Consider the following 25167-nt stretch of genomic DNA (forward strand, 5'->3'; position numbering starts at 1 on the left):
AGTTAGGCGTTGCTTTTGCTCAGTGCAAGGGAGGTAACTCATGCAGTCCTCATACTGTTGAAAAGAGATCCACCAAGTTGATAAAAGAAATATTCTCTGAATGGTTTTGTATAGACTAACATTTAGTCTATTAAATCTTATATTACATAATATCCTTCTTGACACTAAAAATAATTTTTAAGAAATTTCCCTATGCTGATTAGAGCTAGCTAGAGCTGGCTAAACTTGCTTTTGTATGCGTTTCTAGATTGTTTTTTTTTGTTTTTTCCATACAATAAATATATTCCAGTCATGGTGCAGGACTAGGTTTTGTATCTTGTATTGACTTTGATTTTGATAACAGTTGCTTACATGCAATTATAGACCTTCATGAGGTCAAGTCTGTGGTCAATATTGCATTTTTTCAGGTCATAAAACCAGGTATTGAACTTGTATAATGTCTGTAATTGTATGATCAAATGCATGAACTGTTATATCGCTGTGTTGGTCTACCAGTCATTCAGCTCATTAAATTAATCCTGTACCCAGGGTTTTACCTTGACTTACAAAAGCGGGGGTCCAGGTGACCCCCAATAATTAATTCTGAGGGTCCTGTAAAGTTTTGAAATGATGTAGTGTATGTTTTGATAATTACTTAATTGTGTAGAAGGAAGCAATGACCACCTGGACAGTGGCCATGATTGATGGATGAAATAACAGACACCCATAGTTGCGCTTGATGCGCTTTAGGTACAATAAATATTATTGCGATCCCTTGGAACGCAGTATATTATTTTTCGACATCAATTATCTAAATTTGTGGGTACTGGACGCACATTTGTGCATCACGTAAAATCCTACATACCCCATAATCCTCAGACATGATTCGTACAATGTAACCCTAATCCAATGTCTGCATTTGTTTCAGTACCTCAACAGAACGGTGATCGCAATCACAACACAGTTCAAGACCCGGCTGCATACTCTCCGTATCGACCCAAGTTAAAAACTAACGGACATTTTACCACTTTTATGCAAACCCGCCATGATGGTCATGTTCCCATGGTTACGGATAATACTACACAAACTACGCCAAAGTCCGGTGCCCCTCCGATAAAACAGAAAAGTAAGTGAATACTTTAGTTTGCTTTTGTAGTGAGGATTTAATTCACAGATGTCATTCATATGTTGTCGCTGTGTCGAATGTATTGATGTCTTTCACCAAGTGATTGCCTTCGTGGTCTAGTGGATAGAGCATCTGCCCGGGGAGCTGAAAGACAGTGGTTCAATCCCAGGCCGTTCATACAAAAAAAAAACACTGAAATATGGTACTTGTTGTTACCCAGCCTGGCACTCTGAATTAAGTGAGTGAGTGAGTTGGGTTGACGCCGCTTTTAACAGTGTTCCAGTTATATCACATCGTGTCAGCTTAATGTGGGAGGAAAGCCCGAAGTGATGCAGGCCTCAGACGTTAACCACTTTGGTGAAACCCACGAGCACGGGTATAGTGCTGACAAACCTAGAAATATAATCGAGGTGAACCAGGAATAGAACCCACAATCATAGGTTTCTGGTGTGCCAATCGCGGCGCCTTAGACGACTGGGCCATCTGTGTAAAATAAGGACTGCTCAGCTCAGAGTCAGCATACTGTATGTATCTGAGTTGGGTATCTGTGTCAAACTGTGACTGGTATCTTAGTGGACTGGTACTTTATGCCAACATTATTCCATCCAGACAGGTACAAGCAGCCACACACAAACGTGCATGCTCATCGCTACAAGTGCAATAACCTTGACTGCATCATTAAACTCCATTTCACCTTATCTTGTGTCTGATTCTTGGGCTGGAATCCTAGGACTGGAGTCCTCACTTTCAGCTCATGTATCATGGAATATAAAACGTTTATTATTGACTTCCCATATTTACCATAAAATGTGCTGTGGGCGCATCGAAAATTGACAAGGGGTGGATATTAAAAGCAATTTTAATGTGTGTACTTTTAATTAAGTCTTCACTTTCTCCAAAGTGACTCGTCTATTATATTGTCAAGAATACATTTTTCATGGAATGTCGGCAGAAAATTCTTCATTTTTCTTTGCAACGTTGAAAGCATTAATGGAATGTCAAAAGCTACACAGGGGGCACTTTTATTAGTTTTCACAATGGTAAATAGCACTTTTGGGGGGTCTGTTTCCAATCAATGGTTCCTGTGATAGATAATTGGGAAACCCCCTGCCTGTGTGGTTAATCTAATGGCTATGTATTGTATTGCTTATGTTCCACTGGTGTATACGGCACATATGTCACAACACCTCTGTCATTATCACATGCAGACAGACATTACAGTAATCGTAGTCGGAGATACTGCTGGAGATTACTGCAACAATACGAACCCATCATTTAATGTTGTAGGTGGGGTCTGGGTTTACTGTAAGAGATAGGGTATTTTACTGACACTGCTTCAAAACATGCAATTCTTTTCTGTGAAAGGGGAAGCTGAACGAGAGGGGTGTTTTTTGTATCACAAATTTTTTGGTTGGGGTGAAAGAAACCTGAGAAGAATTTTTTCTCTCTGGGACAAATTATTTTGTCAACCAAATACCCGAAGGGGAATCTGTGACAGTGAAAGCCCCTCAGTATATCAGAAGCTGATTTAATCAAGGCCTGGCTGATTGTGGACTCGCATGAATCAGTGCTCATGCTATCAACCACTGGTTTAGCTGACCCAGATTTGATTGTTTTCAGGCTGTCATTATATGGGTGAAATATTGGACTCCAGCCTTTATCATTCCCTTAGTGATGTCAGTCAAATTCAGCCAAATTCTTGAACACACAAAGCTGTCATTGCTTAAAGTCAACTTTGAGTTATCTATAGCTAGGGCCATGGCAGCTTAATTACAGTCATATTTATCAGGAATTTCTAATGAGTTTGTGTCAGTTACTTCAATTAACCTAATACGATTTACAACATCAGGACTCTATCTCAATCAGTTTTTGTTGTCTTTGTTCCGCTGTGCTGTGTAAATAGTGCCACCATGGCACACAAGATACCCTGTACTAAAACAGACCCAGCACATCACAATCCTATCTAAGCGATAAGGTTGCATTCATCTTCATTCAGAGTTATCTCCCCACCAAAACAAAGATAGTATTTTCTCTCATTTCACCATCTGGTAAATGTCAGTAGAAAGCAGAGAAATAAAGATAGTCAGCTTGACAACTGTGTATTTGTAGACAAACATACACTACTCACACTGTTTTTATTTACCTAGAGTCAGCATGAAATCGTCAGCTTTAAGTAGTTCAGCACCCTAATTCAATGTTACACTAAAGTAGACTAACATCTAGTCTCTGAAATTAACATATTGTTCAGAAAAAAAATAGTTGTTAATTATCTAATAAAATTTAATTAAAAGGAGCCAAGCGACTCTCTTCTGATACTGCAGAAATCTAGACTTGCCAAACATTATAGACTTGCAAGGGCTGTATTTGATATATTGTATCAGGGTCTGAAAGACAGACTACAAAAGTAGAGTAAAATTAATGTAGGGTGTTAAGAAACAGAGTGAATGAAGCATTCCTAAAATCCTTGATAACTGAAAAGTATTTTGAGAGATGTTTCCTGCATAGCTGACAGTACTTCCTTCAGTAATAATCTTTGGTATGGACAAAGCACGAGAACACAATCTTGACAGACAGCTTTTGGTTCGTCATGTTACTCTTGAAGACACGTGTGATGGAAATAGCCCAAGCAGATAGTGTATGACCAACTTCTTTACTTCGGAGTTACGACATTCCTGGCTTCAACAGAGCTCTGGTATGTGTACTTTGTGAATAAACTTACTCGTGCCTGGTTTTCCAGACTGGTATTTCTCCCTCAAACCAGAATGCAGTAGTAGATGCAGAAACAGTTTCTAGTGTACTGGGCAAGGAACAGTTTTGTTTGACTAACATCTAGTCCCTGAAATGAACAGATCTTACACCAAAAAAGGTTGTTGAATTATCTTGATAAAAATATAATAAGGGAGCCCATAGACTCTCTTCATTTTCAGATACTGCAGTAATCTAGACTTGCCAAACATTATAGACTTGCATGGGCTGTATTGAATATATTTGTATCAGGGTCTGTATGACAGACTACAGTTTTGTGTAAACAATTAAATGACCGTTTTGAGTGAATTTCTTTATTCACATTAACGATAGTGAATGACAGCGATTGATGACAGATTTAGACACAATTTAGAAATAGCAAGACCGATAGTGAAATTTGGTATAGTTGTTAAAACGCCGAAGGCGATAATGAAAGAAAGTCAACACGCTGTTTGAAGAGACATTTGACTAAAGTAAGGGGACGTGATGTTAGCCTGCAGAAGGGACATAATTTTGAAAGTTATTTATAGAATGAGGAAGTGATTACACTTGAGAAACTACTTTTTCGACTTATTTTATGAAAGAGGAAAGTAGAAATGTTTAGTTTGTGAGTAATTAATGCGATGGAAATATAAATGGTACCCATTTAGAATTAATGCTAAATGTTATTATATCGTCCTTAATATTCCACTCAAATATCCTTCATTTGTCAAAGGGCATTGTTAAGTTTAATCGAACATATGAGCTGTGTTGAAAACCCATTTCATCTGTCAGAAAACGACAAACTTTTTAGGACGTTATTTGTTTTCCATTATTATTTTTTGAAAGTTACATGTCGAATTTGCTTTTTTGCTTATCCCAATGAAGATTTGCTTATGTTTTGAAAATTGCATTCCGAAAATCAATAACAGTTCGACCATGTTTTATATTTATGGAATATTAACATTTTTACAGATTGAATTTAAGGTTCTGTATGTTGGGTTTTTCTATGCTAAGAGTCAAAAATATGACCACAGTACTTATTTCAAATTTCTTTTCTTATTTGCTTTGTTTTCTCTGGGGATTTAAATCCATCAGTGGCTGCTGGGTTGTGTGAGAGAGTCGGTGAAGTTGATGCAGGGACGCAGGTCGTGCCTGGTGGAAAGTAGGGAGTCTAAAAGAAGGCATTTGTTGTGTTTAGTTGTACAGACAATAGTTTTTTGAAAGAATTTTCAGGTCAAATCTTTATCAGTCTTAGGAACAATAAGAAGGCCCAGTGCATTGGATAAAGACTTGTCAGCTTGACATTGATAGAATTACTCACTTGACATTGGACAAGGTTTCATTTGGAGGATGTTTTTAATAAAATGATGACAATATTGTGAAAATATGTTGAAAATCAGACAAAATGGTTCACAGTGATTCATTGACACACTTTTATAGTTGACTTATTTTTACTAAACAATTAGCATGTATAAATTGAAATTCAAATAAGATTAGATCTGTGTCTGGGGGCCTAGTGGTTAAAGCGTTCGCTTGTCATCCCGAAGAGTGGGTTTGATTCCTGACATGGGTACAATGTGTGAAGCTCATTTCTGGTGCCCTTGCTGTGATATTGCTGGAATATTGCTAAAAAAAGCAGCGTAAAACCCAAACTCACTCACTGTGTGTCTGAATATTCTTTGTTTTGTTCGCACATGTAAATACATAGCAATGTTTAATCTGTTAATAATTTGAATAACACTCAAACAGGTATTTGCTGAGAATATTTTTTACCCTTTTCTTGATGTTTACAATGACAAAGGCAGACAATGCATTGATCAATTTATACTTAACATTTTGGTTGTTTTTTTTAGGTGAAATTGTTCTATCCAATACCTTTGTAACATGCAAATAAAAATGAATCAATTTCACCTGTCCACAATCTGTCAACTGAAAAAGATATGCAAACTAAGAAATAAGAATTGTATTGCCTAACTGGCATACTCATATATACTTTATCCTGACTGGCATTAACGTATACCTTTATTATACCCCTGACCTTTTAGGTCGGGAGTATATAATTATACCACCGTTCCGTCCGTCCGTCTGTCCGAAAACTTTGTCCGCGTGATTTCTCTTAAACTATTTAGTGGATTCATCTCAAACTTAGTACATATTATCTGTGTCATATGGAGGGGTGCAGTTAAAATAAAATATTTTTTTTATTAATTTTCCATTTTTTATAAATTTTTAAAACCCTAACCCTATCCATTATTTAATTTTAAAAACTACTGACACACTAGGCGGGTCGGGGGTATAAGTCAGCTAGCTCACTTTTGCCCTTGTTTTACAATGCCTCAGGCATATATATATTTGTTCAACAGTGACATTTATGATTTCACATCTTCAATCCATAAAAAATCAGTTCTCTAATGTAAAGACAGTCTTTTTTTTATTGAACCATTTCTCCAAATCCCTGCCTGTGTGTAATCATTTTTGACCAAAGAAGATGTAATTCCTGTGATACACTTGCATGTATCGTCTTGGTGGATGTTCCTTAATGGTGTGTTCCTGGGATGCACATGTGTTCTATAGGCCTCTCAAGCTATTGATCTTGTCCCGTGGTTTCTATATCCCGCAATCTTTTTCTTCTTGCATCAAGGATTCAAAGCAGCTGCACCAAAAAAATACTGTTTTTATGAATTTTGCCAAGTCAGCGTTCAAGGTTGCCATTACATTTAATATTGATCTTGTCTACTGAATCGTTACTGTGCCACATGACGATAATCGCCTAATTACTTCTTGTCGCCATGCTTCGTTAACAACAAAGACTTGTGCTGAGGTCAATAAAGCAAGTCGTAAATTGTCAGGCCTCACAAAATATAATATTAAAGATTTTGTTGAAATCCCAGTTGGCCAATAGAGCAGAGGGTTGCTTCAGCATAAACTGCAGTGAAATATGCTGAAGAGAATAATTTATTGGTCGCCTTTCAGACCCAAGGACTTTAAGTCAAACGGCATATATATTATTTTGTTTAATTTACATTTGTATCTCCGTATTTTCTGTTACAAATAAAATTATAGTTCATGTACAAGTTGCCAATTAAGCCTTGTTTGAGGGAAAATGTTTGAATGGTGTGTTCGTTGGGTGGTTTTTCGATATTAAAAACTCTGTATCTTAATCTAATATCTTTGAATGTCTCTCTGCAGTTAATCTTTCCATTCATCCAAAATGTATGGGTAAAAAAGTGTTTGCTTTTATGACAAACTGCATATATTAGTATTGGCTTGTATGTTGCAGGGACTAGTTAGGTAACATAGAGTCACTGATGTAACGTTGTGTATGAGGTTAATGAGAATAATATCATAAAGAAACCCTGCCTGAAAAGGTGATGAGAATGGAAGTACCATATTCGACGTAATAAGCGCCCCGCTCTAATACGCGCCCATGGCGATATTTGCTTATATATTGACTAGTGAACAATCCCAATTAGCACCCCTTGGGATTGATCAATGTACATAAGACTTATTTATTCGCGTATAATATGCACTCGTGTGTTATATGCACCCTTAATTAAGGGCAATTAAATTCTGGAAAAATATATATGTCGTATATAAACATTTCAGGCTGTCAGCATAGACCACGAAATTTATCTTTCAACTCTTTTTCACCAAAATAATATTCTAATAAGAGCCTCCTATTTCAGATTTTGAGAGCGCCCTGGGCGCTTATTTTATTACGTCGAATACAGTATATTCAATATAGGCACTTGTGTTACAGTTTTTAAAAAGTTTCCTTTTGAAGCTCCTTTTTATACTTTTTATTTGATTTTTTTTATTTATGTATATTTCTTTCTCTCTTTTTTTTTGGGGGGGGGGGGGGGGGGGGGTATTGTTTTTGGTCCAATACAACATCTACTTTCTCCTTTGTAAACTTTATTATTTACTTCTATTTTGGTCAAGTATTCCATGCATCTACATTTTCCTATGGACTTACATTTTGTATACTTTATTTTATTATTTAGAAATCCTGTGAAATTTCTATTTATGATGTAGTGGCAGCTTCGTAGTTTGTGTTTCATCCAAGGTGTTTTATTCAGTGTGAGTTGACGTTTGAAATTAACACAAACAACTTTGTACCTCCGAGGACCCCAGCTTCAGCTGCGTTATTCAGATGCTATGGAATACTTAATGGGAGAAATGCGTGTTTCGTGAAAAGATTCTCTGCCATGGAACATTAATTTACATTCAGAGTTTTTCTGAATGGAATTTATTTTTTCCCAAGCTCTATTGTAGCACTATGGTTAACAATGCTTAGGTTTAATCAGAATGGAAATCTTGAACTTGAATATTTACAAAGAAATTATTTCATTTTAGGTATGGTCTTAGAGAGTTTCTTTTTAGATGAATAGTTCGAATACCTGACGCATGTAGATTACAGAATTTGAATTTTACTGTATTTCACAAATAGACAATTTAATAGAATGTCACTTATGTCATTGGAAAAACTTATAATAGCCTATACATATTGACTTCAGGGAACAGATGGATGTTTTTGTGAACAGGGCTGAACATATTGGCTTCCAATTTAGATAAGATATTTCTGTTCTGGTTTAGTCCCGTGTCTGAACATAGCATTGTCAGGAGAGCCCTATTTTATCATGGTGGGACTTGGATTGAAATTCACCCAAAGAGCTTGTATGGTCTGTGGCTGTTGAGGCCAATGTTCTTTTATAGCCCCCACCATGAATCCTGCCTTGCATGTTATAATGAGGCAGCCATTGTGTGTCATCCCTTCTATGGTTAACCCTTTACATCTGGTCCCACAAGCCTGAAGAAATTATATGGGATTTATTTTTTCATTTCTTTCCACCGTTTTATCAGTTATGACCATTCATTTTAGGGGCAAGTTAATCCTCTTTCAAACAAGATGCCACTCATGGGTCTTTGTTAAATATTTGAATTGATTCGGAAACCTGAGTTTGTGTTGGTACGAGGTTAACACTGCTAGGGTCAATACTGGTATTTTTCTGGGCGAATGTAGTTGAACTGTTATGGATCAAAGCGTTTTGGTATAGTATTTATGAAGAGGACAAGGCCCTTTCAAGACTGACTGGTGACACACAGGGCATTGTGGGCTTTTTAACATGGAGGCAAGGGCAGAGAATGTGGTCCAGTCCTCAACACTGGACATTTTTTTATCCGTGGGCTAGATCTGAGTAATTAGCAAGCAGGAAGTGGCAGTACATTTGCTTGAAGCAATCAGATGTTTTCATCATTTCCAAACTGTATAGTTTAAGCATCGGCAAGGATCATACAGGCTGCGTGAAAATTCTGGATGGATATTGCTGTTCTTTCGGTAGTTTATTTATTTCATATTTTGTTATGTTTGTGGTATGGTGACTTGGAGGTCGGAACAGGCCATGCTGGGACAAGTGACGTGTTGATGTTCCTACAAAGAAAACTGCAAGTCCAATTACCTTAACTTGAGATCAACATTTGGAATTAGAAGGAGTGCTAAAAATTGCTGATTGATTGTCATTTTGGCAAACTTGTAAGAAATACATGATTATTTGTAATGGGAATTGATTTTGTAATGACACAATGACTTGGAGGGATCTAATTTCTTTCTGTCGTGTTGATCCCCATTGGAGGAGTTTCATGGCCGGTCTCTTGTCGCCAATTTAGATGCAACAGAAATTTATTCCACGATCTTCATCTGAAGGAATTTTTATGTGATTTTCCCAAGGTTCTGGAGTGTCTCTGCCCGATTGTCTATTGATCATCTATATTGGCCAGTACATAATACTTTCTAAAATCCCAGAGAGTGATCATGTCAAGTAGAATGTTTGTGTGACAGTAACGATGTCCTGGAGTAGGGATTTTCCAGTCAAGAGTAAGTATAGCTCCTTGGAGACCTAAAATCCTGTGTCTACTAATTGGAGATGTTCAAGACGGTTGAAAAAGTTGCTTGGATGCCAGTCATCATTCTGTCACTATGCAGGGAAGAGAAAACCAGGATCTCCCCTCATCTGCAGGTACAGTGAATGAGGAGGAATTAGAACTAGTCAACCGACCCGTTTTATAATTGTGGCACAACGACAAGAGCGAGCTCTCCAAGCCGGTTGTTTGATTTTGCTGGCTTGATATCCACAGTAAGGGCATCCCGCTTCCCAAGTCCGACAACCATTATAACACAGTAGGATTGTTGCTCCGAGCCTTGGGCAGGCAGAAGGAAATATACCGCTGTGCGCCAGGAGTGAATTCTCCCCTAAGCTCCAGGACAATGGACATGCTGTGGCAACCTGTAGGGGTCAGGGGGCCAGCCCCTTGGGTAGGGACAAGATCCCTGCTTGTTGCTCCATAGGGCTCAGGTGAACTGGAAGTGATCCAGTGAATGAGACCTGTACCTACAGTAGAGGTCGAGGATCATCTTGTGCCGTTCATCGTCTCCTACTCAGTTTGACACGGAGCTTTATGAATGAAGGAATATTTTATGGACTCTGGATATATCACAGGGATGATGGTTGGGAGATGGATTGTGATGGAATAGCACCTGTTTTATCCAATATTGATTGGGTTAATGATTCAGCTTCAGTTCTGTCCAAACAGCTGGGACTTTCTCTCATTAATGAAATAACAGTTTGAAGAGCACAGGGTCGTGGACATGCATTACACAGTGGGTGTATAACATCCAGGCAAATTACAATTGATCTGTCAACATTGTGCTTTGTTTAGGTTTCAAAGCGCTGCAAATAGAACATTTACGTATACATTGGATTCATGTTGCCATGATATATTTATAGAACTAATTCTAACGAGTTCAAAGATCGTGAGTTACACAACACTGACTGATGAGTGCTTCATGAGGTCACTTTAAAATCGGTCAAAACAAACAGTCGCAGTTGGGCGAATGTCCCGATTACAGTTATTTTGAATTCAGGGAACATGTCCGCATGACCCATCATGGAAGGATGCTATTAAAAACAAATTTTAATCAAATTATTTAAATTAAGGAAATTGAGTTTCTAAGTGCCCCTGTTGAAGACAGTGGTCCTGCAGGGCAATAGGGACACGTTGAACACAGGCGTACACTGCAGTGCGTTTACAGCAAGCATTGGGAATCGAAGAGTGATTGTCTGACGGTTGTGTATGTGGAGACGGGAAGGCTAGGGCTCTGAGACAAGACTAAGCAATGGCATGCTATTAAGGCTGTGCAAGGCAAGGTGCAGGGGTAATGAGTATCTAGTAATTTGACAGACATGTTGAGCATGGCTGTGTTCAAACAGTGAAGGAAGAGCTACATGATGAACACGTTTGGTGAGTCTACATGTTGATTCTCTCCACTTTTGCTTGTGTATTTGTTTCTGATTTCAGATTGGTTAGTGGCATGTTTGTTTGTGGCAGTTTAGTGTTGTTGAACATTTTTTAGTGTTGTTGAACATTTTTTAGTGTTGTTGAACATTCTTTAGTGTTGTTGAACATTCTTTAGTGAAGTTAAACGTTGTGCCAGCTCTATATCTTGAAAATCACAAGCATAGTGCACTATTCCTGTTTTGCCTAACTAAGAAAGTGTTGTCAGGTTTATTTTCTTTAAGAAAAATTGAAGAAGCTTAATGGGCAGGCATGGATTCCCTAGAGTGATGCACTGTGAGATAACATTGTTATTCCATGGTGGGGACTGTTAGTGTTGGATGTGAGGTGCTGTAATGTGTTATTTCATAGGGAAGTATATGCTCAGTGAAATATTGCTGACAGGGGCATAAAATTGCATTCACCCACTCAGGCAGCCAGCAGAGTGAGAGATGAAGTGATATAACACTATGTGTTATTTCCCTCAGAACATCGTCAGTCTAGTACATGTGTGAGGTATGCCATCATGTCTTATTCCATAGCATAAGATACAGCATTTAACTACGCTCGCTCGCTCAACCACTCACCGACTCACTCATTCAATCAACCACTCAATCAACCACTCACCGACTCACCCAGTCAATTAACCACTCACTCACTTAATCAACCACTAAACTCACCCACCGACCCACTCTTCAGTGTAGAACATGTATGTGGTATGTCATGACTGAATAGGAAAGTATATCATCAACATGGTACACATGTGCTCTATGAGTTGAGAACATCTCAGAGACACCATGCCATCCAGTATGAAGTATATACCTGAAACCAGTGCTCTACCCTGTAGGTACTCCAACTTGATATATTTACCAGTTTTATGGAAAACAGGAAGTATGCGGTTTCCCACCCAATTCTTGCCACCTGACTTCTGCTGAGATGGAATTAGAGCCCCTCCCTCCTGGCCTCCCATCTTTCACCCTGTCCCCCTTCCTCCCCCTCCCTGCTCCCCCTCTCTCCTACCCCGCTTGCCTCCTCCTCCTTCGTCTCCCTCCTCCCCTCTCTCCTCCTTCCTCAGCAGCTATCTCTATCACCCGACCATGTCCTGTTTTCACAGCAGGACTTGAACCCAGGACTAGGCCAGTGCCTTGCAACCAAGATTAAACCAGAAACACATGCTTTGTGATAGATCAAGTTGGAGATGCTGAGAGTTTTTTCATGTCTAATTAGAGTAGAAGCGAAGCATGGGAAGATAGAGTGTCCCCCTCGCCATGCAGGGATGAAAGGGGGTATTGTTCCTTGATCTGTTCCATGCAGGTCCCCACTGAAACTACCACTGCCTTGAGAGAGGGCTGTTCACCTCACACGTGTTGCCGGTACAGCAATCAAGTATTAAAGACACAGACATCATTGAAAGACATATTTAGTGTCAAAAAATGTCCTTTTGGTGTCTAAAAAAAAAATTATCATACATGCTCAGTGTTTTGATATTTTTGTCCATCTTTTCATTTCGTCTCTGGGTTTTATGAGCGATAGTGTTGTGTTCTCAGGTATTCTCGACATTTCTCTGGGATATTGAAGTATGGAAGCCTATGTGGGCCAATAGTTTCCATGTTATAAGTAATCAGTTTGGTTGAAAATTGAGAATATTCCTATAAAAGCTTGATGGTCAGTGTAGTTTACATAACTTTTAGCCTAGCCTTGCTCCAAGTCTGTACTGAATGATAAGTCCATGGATGGACAGTAATTCTACCCTTATAATAAGCAAGTCTAGATAAGGGGACAGTAAAGATGTCTTTAATAGGGACACTTGTTATTATTTATGCAATCTAGAAATTATGATTTAATCTAATTATCATTGCCTTAGGGACTTGTGCAAGTCTACTTTTAGCCATATTCCAGCCTTTCTATAGTTTATGCTGTCAAGAAAGGGCTCCACACATTGTATTCATGTGGGGAAATGAACCCAGATTTTCGTCCAGATAAACCAACACTTTAACCACTTGGCTAACCACTGCCAAGGTTGAGGAGCATGGAAAATCAAATCTTTTGGTTTGTATGCTCATACACAAATCTTTTGACATTTGGCAGCTAATATTCAGAAAGATGTACCAACTTCACTTGGGACACTGTATTGAATTTTTATGCGTAAATATTTCGATTTATCAATATGTTGATTCAGCTGCAGGGGCTACCTAAACGATGTGGATGCTCCATTGAAACAGGAATCTCCATTCATGAATCTCCCAAACAGTATATTCAATGAGGCTAGCCATGTCTACCTCAGCTATTTCAGCTCCACCATGGTCTGGCAATAATACAGCTCTTATGAGTTATGCAGCTACAATGTCAGACATTCATGTATTCTAAGACAAGTTCGTGACATGGCACTTTCCCTTTCTCAATCCTTTTCATGAAAAATCCTGTGTTTGGCCCACAAATAATGATGTTGTACATGATATATTTAACATCCTGAATATCATGTTTATACCACACAAAATACATTTGTATGTGATATGTTTAACATCTTGAATATCATATTTATACCACACAAAATACATGTGTATATGATATGTCTAACATCAATATTTCAATTTTTCAATGTTATGTTTGTGCCAATGAAATGATTTTGTATATGATATATTTAACATCCTGAATATCATACTTGTCCTACACTATGAATTGTTTATATACACCCACTTATATCCAGATACAAAAACTTTAGACTGTAAACATGAAAACAAAACAAAATGTAAGTAAAATACTTTAGAATAATGGTGATCAAGATGATGCATTAAGTAATGTCATCATCTCGCATTTCGATCATGCTGTGCACTGGATGTGCTATTTGTTTGATGTTTAACACCGCACTCCGCAATATTCCAGTATGTAGCTGCAGTCTGTAAGTCATCAAGTCTGGACCAGGCAATCCAGTGATTGACATCAAGAGCATCTGATCCCGTTAGTTGCCTCTTACAACAAGCATGGGTTGCTGAAGACCTATTTTAAGCCAGATCTCCTAGGATAGTGCATGAGATGTGCTGTTATTTGGTGTTTGGTACAGGGTTTTTAAATATGTGGCGAGGCTATGGTAGGCCCTCTGCATTACTGTTTGAAATATATAAAATATTTGTCAAACATGACATGATTATGTGTCTGATATATCAAATATATTAAATTTAATATTCTCTTGTATGGCATGTAAAATATCCTAAATATATATGTCTGATGTAAAAGGATTTTGTGTGTGATATATTTAAGATCTTAGATATGACGTTTGTCCCACGTGAACCTCTTTTGTATTTGATATTTAAATATTTTAATATTGTTAATGGAATAGTGTAAATAGTAGACTTTGTCCTATGGAACAAGTCAAACAATTGTGTATGTTTACATGGCCTGGTCTCGTGCCTGCATAATTGACTTGGAAGTTTATAGCGGGCATATAACAGTTCCCAAGGCTTGCCTTTTATCTAAATTATCACATGATTACATCTATGAGAGTGGAAGCAGGTCTAAGACTATTAATCCAAGGCTAGTTACAAGTATGTGTAGTGTAAAGGGCCAAACTCGGCGCTATCGATCCAAACTGCCCGATATGAAGTCTGAGAGTACTACAAGAAAATGATACACATCGTGATTATTATTGGAAAGAATTCTAGACATTGTGAAAGTCAGTTAACAGTGAAATGCTTATAATTGGGTTGATCTGACGGTCTGAAGCTTGGCAACAGTTCATTGTAGCATTCAAGTTGGAAATGATTTGGAAAACCGAGCATGGTATTGATTTGAGTACCGGTACAAGGGACCATGTGGCCATGTATTCTCTCTGGATCAGAGTCGGTGTCTGTCAAATGCCAAGTGGTTCTAGAATCACTACAGGTAGTTGTGATCTTTCTCAAGCTGTAGGCTTCTTGTCAAGGAAAAACAGTTAATTGTGATGCAATGTTGTATGTCAGACTGATTGGAAAATGTAAAAAATCATTTGTCTTCGGGCACATTGTTAAAATCTGCGTCTGGAATTGAAGGTTTCTTGTGGAGATATTTAAACGCCGTGCTATTTTTTTGGTTTTTGGTTTTCGGGCATCTTTGTTAATTATTGTATGGTCTAATGCAGGGATCCGGAATATTCTAGTTGCCAATTGGACCTTTGTATATTGGTCACGCCCACCTCATATTTGACAGTTACTGGTGGACATTCGTGACTGAATAAAATAAAATAATAAAATCATAATATCAAGGGTCACTTTCATGACATATGCAATATTTTCTTGAGTATGGTGCTCACTTTTTCTTTTCATAAAACACCACAAGAAGTCCTGATGTTTTTTCCCCAGCGCAAACTATAAGATTTCCGTGAGCACATAGCCTAACACCGAAATATTGATGCCTTGAAATGAGCTTTGGTTGACAGAGAATGGATACATATATCATAAATGCCACACTTTGACTCATTATAAGTCATTTTTGTTGTAGTTTGACTTTCATATGTCAACATAATGTTTTCGCAAGTCCGCAGGAAGTCTCAGCGGTGTTGGGTCAAATTGTTCCATACATAAAAAGAAATATCCAGCAATAGCTATGAGGTGTTCCAAAGTGCTACAATTATGGTTATTATTATTTTAAATAGAATGTATATATGGTAAAAGCTGCAGCTAAGATATCACAATATTAAAAATATTATTTCTGATGAATAATAGGTTCAAATAGAATTCTTCTGATTGTTGCATCAAAATTCTTTGAAGTTATATTGTGTATTTTTTGTCACCTGTAGAATGGTAGGAAATGCATGTACACATGATTGCTTTTTCTGGTTTAATTTACGAGAAAATAGGTGAGTTTTGGCATAGCTCGCTGTTAGCATTGTCACATTGGGAGATTAAATTTCTCACTTGACAGGGAAGCAGGAATTGCTGAATGGTTAAGGTGTTCGATTGTCATGCAAAAAGGCAGGGCTTGATTTCCCACATTGTGAGAATACCCTGGCCATGATAGTACACTCACTCACTCACTCACTCACTCACTCACTCACTCACTCACTCACTCACTCACTCACTCACTCACTCACTCACTCACTCACTCACTCACTCACTCACTCACTCAGATAAGCCCGAAGTAATGCAGGTCTCAGACCTTTACCAATTTGGTGAAACCCACAAGTCAAGTAAGGCAAACCTAGACACATAATCGGGGCAAGCCGGGATTCAAACCTACAATCATAAGTTTCTGGCATTCCCAAGGGACACAACTCTGTGCAGCAAATTACATCGCCTTAGACGATAGGGTCCCCCTTGCCCCACATTACCATAAAGCAACCCATTACTGTGGATTGGAGTCATTACCCAGTCCCATAATTTAATTAGAAACCATTGCTTAAGGAGACACAAATATTAAAGCCAGATACAAACAACATTCTTATCTCAGATGGAAAAAATCCTTTTCTGAAGAATTGTACATTAAATTTTTCCAATATTCACATTATCTCAACATGATCTGATTTTACCACAAATAACAGAATGGAATATCTGAAAATGTGTTCCTTATATTTCTTTTCTTTTCTTAATACCTATAATGTATAATTCCACAACAAGTCTAGCTTCTTGCCCGGTCTTCAGTTATGGAACTGCTAATCACCCCTATCTCAGAAAAGGAAACATCAAACACACTCCGTAGGCTCCTCATTTCAATAAATCCCAATGAAGCTATTTGCTTTTCTTACACCATGATTATGTTAGAACTCGGATGAAAGCGTGGAGATTTGAAAGCTCTCTGCTATGTCATTACTGATAGCGTAATAGCTTATTCATTATTCCTTCTGCCTGCAGTGCCATGTACGGCGTCCGTGGCGGCAACAGTGCCTCCCCATCTACATTACAACGGACCCTTTCGACACAAGACCGTTGCCACTGGCAGCTCTTTGTATCTTTCTGTCGTGATGAGCTATTTCGGTGTTTCTGCAAGGTTTAATGAAAATTAGGTTTCGACCAGGGTGTTTGTGGTGTGTGTTGATGATGACTTCTGTTATATTCTCTGAAATATGTTTGGTTTGTTGTTAAGTAAGTGTATAGCCTTCTTGATGTATATTTGGAGTCAGTATATTTGGTTAAGTCGGACTCCATGAAGCATGAACTTTTTGTTGACGTTCTTATGTCCTTGAACCCCAGCCCTTAAAGCAGTCTTAGTGCTACGTCTGCCGTAAGACTAATGTTTACGTATGAGAGTTACGATAGTCGTAGCACTAAAATCACTTTGAGGAACGATTGCCTGGTTTCCCTGTTAGATGAAAGACCGGTATTGAATTCAAGATTGTTAGGTTACAAATGGTATGTTTAGTTGTCAAAGCTTTCACTCATATTGGTATGCATGTGTGAAATGTTTATGAACCGAAGATAAATAAAAACAAGTCGCAAGTTTAAAAAGCCATACAATCAATAATGTGAATGAAATAGATTGCATTTGGCTGTGTATTTTCAAGCATTACAAGGATTTGAAACGGTTAATCATTTAAAAGCATTTGTTTGAATCAATAAGGGCTTTTTACATTGGCCATGTTTGAAATTAAAAACATGAACTAAATAATTCATTTTGTAATTGTTTTTATGCTTGTGTAAATCTTCCATGAAGAATTTTGGACTGTGGATAACGAAACATAAAATATTTATTTCAAGTTTGGAACGTGAAAGATTATGGGAGAACTGTAAACCATGAATAAATTGTATTTCATGGCTTGTTATTCAAGTTGCGGTAATTACTGTAACAAAGTCATTTGTTTTTGGATAGTTTAATATTTATTGAAACACAAGGAGGCCCGGGTGGAGTTGCATCCCTTGGGCACGCCAGAAACCTATGATTGTGGGTTTAAATCCCGGTGCGCCCCCATTATGTTTCTAGGTTTGTCAGCACCATACCCATGCTCGTGGGTTTCACTGAAGTGGTAAACGCCTGAGACCTGCATCACTTCGAGCTTTCCTCCCACATTAAGCTGACACGCCGCGATATAACTGGAATAATGTTAAAAGCGGCGTTAAACCCAACTCACTCACTCACTATTGAAACATAAGGTGGGACAGGGTGATGCAATGTTCAATATTTGAGTAATGTAAAGTGTCCATTTCTATGGATCATGGCACACTGAAGTGACAGAAGCACAGTTTAAGTGTTCAGTGTTTCGTGTGTCCTCCATTCCCTTCCCATTTATCATCAGTTTGGGTGGTGGGATAGGCTAGTGGTTAAAGCGTTTGTTCATTACACTGAAGCTCGGGTTCTATTCCCCATGTGGTTATGTTGTGTGAAGACAATTCTGGTCCCCACTCTGATATTGCTAAAAGTGTCGTGACACCCTACACTCTCACTAGTGTCACTTGATTTTGTAACTTGTAAGTATTGTTAAACCCTGTTCATATCTCTGTCTGATATGATGAGTGAGTGAGGTTGACTAACATTTAGTTCCAGAAATAAAGTTGTCTACAAATTAAAAAATATATCCAATGGAGCCCAGAACATTGCTACTTTCAGGGTTGATGCAATCTAGACTTGCCAAATCATTCCAGACTTGAGTTGGATTCCTTTTTAATGTACTCTCTTGTCTGGGAGATGGACTATGAATTGATAATACTAGGGATGGGACGGGTAACTCGGGTACACGGGTCGGGTGGGTACTGAGTAGGACCTGGGGACCAACACTCTTGTCTGGGAGACGGACTATGAATAAGATAATACTAGGGATGGGACGGGTAACTCGGGTACCCGGGTCGGGTGGGTACTGAGTAGGACCTGGGGACCAACTCTCTTGTCTGGGAGACGGACTATGAATAAGATAATACTAGGGATGGGACGGGTAACTCGGGTACCAGGGTCGGGTGGGTACTGAGTAGGACCCGGGTACCCACAGGACTACCTGGACCCGTGGTTTGTCATGTTATATATTATTTAATGACAATAATTATCTAGAACTCTATGGTTACACTACAAGTCACTAATGTTCGCATTTCTTTCTGACTATGCACCCATTCCTTCTGACTTTTCATATGGTTGAATAAAGATATAACTTAAGTCAACTACAGTGTATGCATGATCAGATAGTTTAATACATGTATCTTAATACGTTTTGCAAGTGCTGTGGTAAAACAATTCCAATTGGCCATTTTGTATCTCTTTAGACCTACAGTGGGTACCCGGGTAGGATTGGGTCATAGGGAGGTGAAACCTGGGTAGTAAATTTCGACTCGTCTCAGCCCTAGATAATACACTGTGTGAACAGTACTTCATGGCATGTAGGCTCAGTGTGGAAAGTGAGGAAAGCCAAAGCTGATGTAGCTTGTATACATTTTATACTCTGGTGAAACCCCTAAACACGAGTAATGTGCAGACAATCAAGGATCATAGCTGGGGCATATCTGTCCTTCAAAACTTTGCAGCTCCTGGCAACACGAAGGGACACAACTCTTGTTCTAGGTCCAATTCCACGCATGGGTGCAATATGTGAAGCCCATTCTTTGTGTCAAAGCTTTAAACTGGTTAAAGCTGTGATAGACTCAATTTATTCACTCTGCATTCTCGCTGGTTCATGTGCTTTCCTGAATATTAAGGATTTTTAGGGGAAAACAGGCCAGTCACAAAATAATATTATTTAGCCATTTCTTGGTTATTTTGCAGACTTGAAGGTGGAAATTCAGTAAATGGTCTTCACTTAGAATCAAACCCAGACCGTCTTTGCGACAAGCAAACACAGTTCCCTCAGGGCCATTTCAACACAAAAGATAAATCCCTGTTAATTTAAATTCCCCAAACTGTTGCTGCCAACATCCGTCTGCACAATCCAGCAGCTATCAAATCAATTCATCTCATGGTACAGTAGCCATCCACCAACCAATCACTAACAGGTCAATTCATGTCCATTCAATCATTCAATCATTCAATCAATCATGCTGTAGGAAACCCCAGCACTGGTGAGGTAGATGAGCATTCACAGATCTGTACATCTCAGAAATAATGCAGTCATCACTAGGTTAAATTTAGGTTTTCTTGGCCAGACAGGAACACAAAGAAGTCCATTGTCTGAACAAAACTTAATTACATCCATTCATTCTCCCCATTGACCCAAGCATCAGTCTCTATATATTTCAGGACACGTCAAAGACCTTGATGTGTCTTGAAGTTTTTCCATGGCTGGTATCCAACATGTGGATATCTCGGTAATTGTAAGGTTTCTATTTTCTGTTGTATCTTGCCAGGAGCACTTAGTTTTAGATACAACTAATTGCCAATTGGTTCTGATGTACACAGGATGAGAATATACATCCAGGATGCAGAAACCTCATGCTATGTCAGGGGACCCACTGTTAATTATATAATACTACTCAAAAGAAGTTAAGGACCACCCGATTCTTTCATATTACTATAGTTAATCTGTCATAACAAAAAGAATTTGACGACCACAATATTCTTTCATACATGTATTACTATAGTAAATCTGTCATACGAAAAGGAATTTCATGACCACAAAATTCTTTCATATTACTTAAAATAGTTAATCTGTCATACTAAAAAGAATTTGACGACCACAAAATTCTTTCATATTACTATAGTAAATTTGTCATACTAAAAAAAAATTGAGGACCACAAAATTCTTTCATATTACTATAGTTAATCTGTCATACTAAAAAAGAATTTGACGACCACAAAATTCTTTCATATAACTATAGTTAATCTGTCATACTAAAAAGAAGTTAACAACCACCCAATTCCTTCATATTACTATAGTTAATCTGTCATGGCATGAAAGAATCAGATGATCCTAAACTTCTTTTGTGTAGTATATATATATATTGTAGGGCATCTGAGGCTTAGTCAGTTAAGCTTCATCTATGAAGGAGAGTTTGTTTTAACAGCTTTAAAGTTAATGAAGTTACGTTTTAACAAGCCGTTTTCTTTTTGAACATCTTGTATCTGATTTCTGGTCTTATCAATAATGAATGCCTGGTCGGAATGTAATTTAATTTGTACAAAGTGTCCGCCCAGCAATTGATTGGCTAATTGACTAATGAAAGGCTGCGGTAATTGTTTTTCATTAACTGTCACTCAGTTTGCACAAAAGACAGTGTTTATTTCCCCCTGCAGATAGATATAATAATGCAGGTGCAGTTCTTCACTGGAAAGGATCTGTTTTGGGTTTCTGTATAATTGCGTTTTTCTTGTCATCGCTGTCCATTATAGATGAAATATTTCAAACATTTCCTTCGTTAAAATTCTTCAACAGTGCTGCAGGAAGATTATCATTCAAGATGATTAATCAGAAGCAATGTGTTGGGGATTGGGGAAATAACTCTGTTTGTATTGATAGTTACAGGGGCATGATGGGACACATCTTGCATTCAGCCAATCAGAAGCTGGATCCAGTGGATATGATTAACGTTTTTCAGGAAATGAGACTTCCTTCATATTTATTGACTGTAATAGTGCCATAATGAAACGATCCTAAGAAAGTATACTAATCAAAAAGAGTTAAGATCATCTGATTCTTTCATAATATTATGGTTAATCTCTCATGCCAGATACTATAGTAATATGAAATTATTGGAAGTTCCTTTTTTTATTTGACTAGATTGTGAATGTTGGTAACGTGTGGTTGCTTTCTGTTTCAATTCGTTTTTGACCAACAGTACTTTCTGACTGTCACAATTTGTCTGGGGACGGTCGGGTAGCCTAAAGGTTAAAGTGTTCGCTCATCACGCCGAAGACCCGGGTTCGATTCTCGACATGGGTAAAATGTGTGAAGCCCATTTCTGGTGTCCCCTGTTGTGATATTGCTGGAATATTGCTAAAAGTGGCGTAAAACGTCACTCTCACTCACTCAATCACTCACTCACTCACTCACTCACTCACTCACTCACAATTCCTCTGTCAGAAGGTGATGATTTATCTGAAGTGGTAACATGATTTAACTCAAAGCAGCTTTAAACCCATGCCACTCACTCACTTAAGTGTTAAAAGATCTATAAAGAAGTACCACAATAAATAAGTTACCTGATATTGAATCATAGTTCTCTGAAACTTTAATAGCATCCATCAAGGTTTTGGTGTTTTTTTTGTTTCTTGTTGTTTAATGCCACACTCAGCAATATTCCAGCAATATGACGGCAGTCTGTAATTTATCAAGGTAGAAAAAAGAAAATTATTGACAAGCATTCGTTACAGGCGACTAATGAGATCAGGTGGTCAGGCTCGCTGACTTGGTCGATACATGTCATCGTATCCCGATCACGTAGATCGATGCTCATGATGTCAACACTGGACTGTCTGGTCCAGATTTCATTAGCTGGAGTATTGTCAAACAAACAAAAAGTTTGAGATCTGAATCAAAGTGATTCTTGATATTGTACTCCTTCCTCCACTGATAAGTCTGACATTGGAAACTGTTATATGAGATTGTCTCTCCGGGGGACTCTCAGCAACAACAGAATTATTCTTAATGAAGAAGACCGCCTCAGTGGTCTAGTGGTAGAGCGTCCGCCCGGAGAGGGGAAGGTCCGGGGTTTGATCCCCGACCGTGTCAGTATACTGTGTCTGAGTGGGGTATTCATGTTAATCTGCAGCTTGGTATCCCAGTGGTCTAGCACTATAAATCGGCATCAGTCCGGACTAGTACAAGCAGACACACACACACACACACACACACACACACACACACACACACACACACACACACACACCACACACACACACACACACACACACACACACACACACGTCGCTATATAAGTGCAATAATCTTGGACGCGACGTTAAACCCCATTTCACCTCACCTTAATGAAGACAGTCCCGGGAAAATGTGTCGGAGAACACAAGTTGTTCATTGTTTTGGTCTAATGCATAAATTGATTTTGTCATTATTATTTCAGTGTAGGACAATTTTAACCTTCCTCTCATGACCACAAGCCCACGGTATATAGATTTACATAATACAATACCATTTATACACAAGACGGTCATCATACAAACACATCCATAAGACGAGTCTCTTAGGACTCCAAATAGCCTGGAACGTTATAAGAAATTGCTTCACTTAGCAGTGTATAAATTAATATTATACAATGCCATTTGTACACAAAATGTCTGGCACATATAACTTTACACATCCATCAGAAGGGTCTCTTAGGACTCCACATTGTCTGGAATGTTGTAAGAAATTGCCTCGCTTAGTAGTGTATAAATGAATATAATACAATACCATCTGAACACAAGATAGCTGACATATAAAAATAAAAATGACAAAGTCTTTATTAGTAAGGTAATCTCTTATTTAAAAAAAGATTTTTCAAATAAAATTTCAGGGAATCTAATAAGAGGCTATTGATCTTATGTTGATGCCATACAGGAGATATAGAAGTAAACAATCCGGAATCATAAGTGATCTCTGCTGAAAGCAAATTCAGTTGTACGATTCCAACTTTATCATAAGCATGTGTTTATGAATCACTATCCAATAGTAATGACACCAGGTGTTCATGAACCAAACACATCCAAAAGAAGAGTCTCTCAGGACTTCTCATAGCTTGACGTTATAAGAAATAAGAAAAGTTATGTGTGAGAAAAAATATGAACGTGTTATCCCTAGGGTCCTGATAAGAACAGACAGTTCCCAAGTGTTCAGGTGACACTGAATACCATGTAGAGTGTGCTGTTGTGCTAAAAGCATTGCATTGTAAGTTCTGTGGGATAATTCAATTATATTCACCATATTCACTGAGGCCCACACAAATGCTCTTACAGAAATGAGTGTGCCAGCTCCCCTGATATCTGATCATTTGACAAGGTGTCTGTTACATAGGAAATTAGGATGGTATGATTTGGTCATTGGAGAAAATACTGTATTGTGTTGTACACTTGATCAGCCTTTGGCGCCAAGGTTGCTGAATACAAGTCACATGGAATAACAGGCATGGAATAACGATATAACAGCATTTGTAAATCTGGATTGTTGGATGAACGTGAAAAACAATACAAATAGATTCTTTGTTATGGGATTATGTGTTTTTGGTAGGCTCTTAACACACGTTACGTTTGATACAATATTTATGTCATTTAGTCAGGGAAGGAAATACGGGTGAACCGTTTGTGGTCCCAGCTGGAATAAAGACTCTGGTTCTTTGATCCAAGCAGATGACCTCTGGCCTGCGGTAATGAGGTGTGTGTCTGTTGTTGGTGGTAACGAGAGCATGACTTGCACTGGTATTCATAAACAAGATGAACGTCCAGATAGCAGCTTCATTAAACCTCGACCTGTTGACACCTGGTGGCCATTCGTGTCTTTTATTGATAAATTCATGTCTGGTGGGTCAGTGTCTCCACCTATGTCTGGTGAGCACGGTGGGGATAGTGGGAGGGGTGGAGAACCAAGAACTCCCAAGTTCCCAAGTCTCTACAATTTGTCTTTATTTAAAAACTAAGAGCACTGGTACTTTGCTGATAAGGATTATCATCGTGAACATTCTGACGCATTCTGTTAGAAGCTTAGCTGTGGGTGTAGATGATTATTTGGGTTTCGTTGTAAAATGTATAAAAAATTAGAAGGGTTTTCTGTTCACTCAGTGATGAATTTCCAATTGCTGTTCAAAAAGTTCAATTCTTTGAATTTGGTCTGGAGATTTTTCAAATCATTTCTGGGAATCTAATAAGTGAATATTGATCTTATGTTGATGACGTACAGGAAGTATAGAAGGAAACATTCACGGAATCCTGCACGGAAGCAGTAGCATGATGACATTGGCAACCATGAATTCAGCTTATATTGCACGGTGTGTTATCCACCATCCATCATTCAGCGATCATAGGACTACTGAGGGTTTAGAAGAGCTACTGAGCCAGTTTACAAATTGATCCTCCCATGCTACAGGCATGTTTGATGATGTGTACATTAGGGTCTGTGTGTGACAATAGGCACAATGGTATATTCCCTTTGTGGACCAGAGATGTGATTATCGCTATCATCATACCATTATTAACCA

General features: G+C 38.3%; 1 protein-coding gene across 11 annotated transcripts in view; it reads left to right on the forward strand.

Annotated features, from left to right (window-relative positions):
- Positions 1–25167, forward strand: part of LOC124135912 (protein TANC2-like) — a 366285-nt gene that overhangs the window by 273923 nt on the left and 67195 nt on the right. For 10 of the 11 annotated variants that reach the window (XM_048381828.1, XM_048381827.1, XM_046501588.2 and 7 more), the window contains one exon: positions 908–1105. In XM_048381828.1, the coding sequence (XP_048237785.1) occupies positions 908–1105 (198 nt within the window). Of the gene's footprint in view, positions 1–907; positions 1106–10373; positions 11132–25167 lie in introns of those variants that run through there. The other variant, XM_048381832.1, reaches the window with a different exon arrangement.

This window comes from Haliotis rufescens, unplaced genomic scaffold, assembly GCF_023055435.1.
Source record: "Haliotis rufescens isolate VD_foot unplaced genomic scaffold, xgHalRufe1.0.p SCAF_4, whole genome shotgun sequence".
Taxonomy (NCBI): Eukaryota; Metazoa; Mollusca; class Gastropoda; order Lepetellida; family Haliotidae; genus Haliotis; species Haliotis rufescens.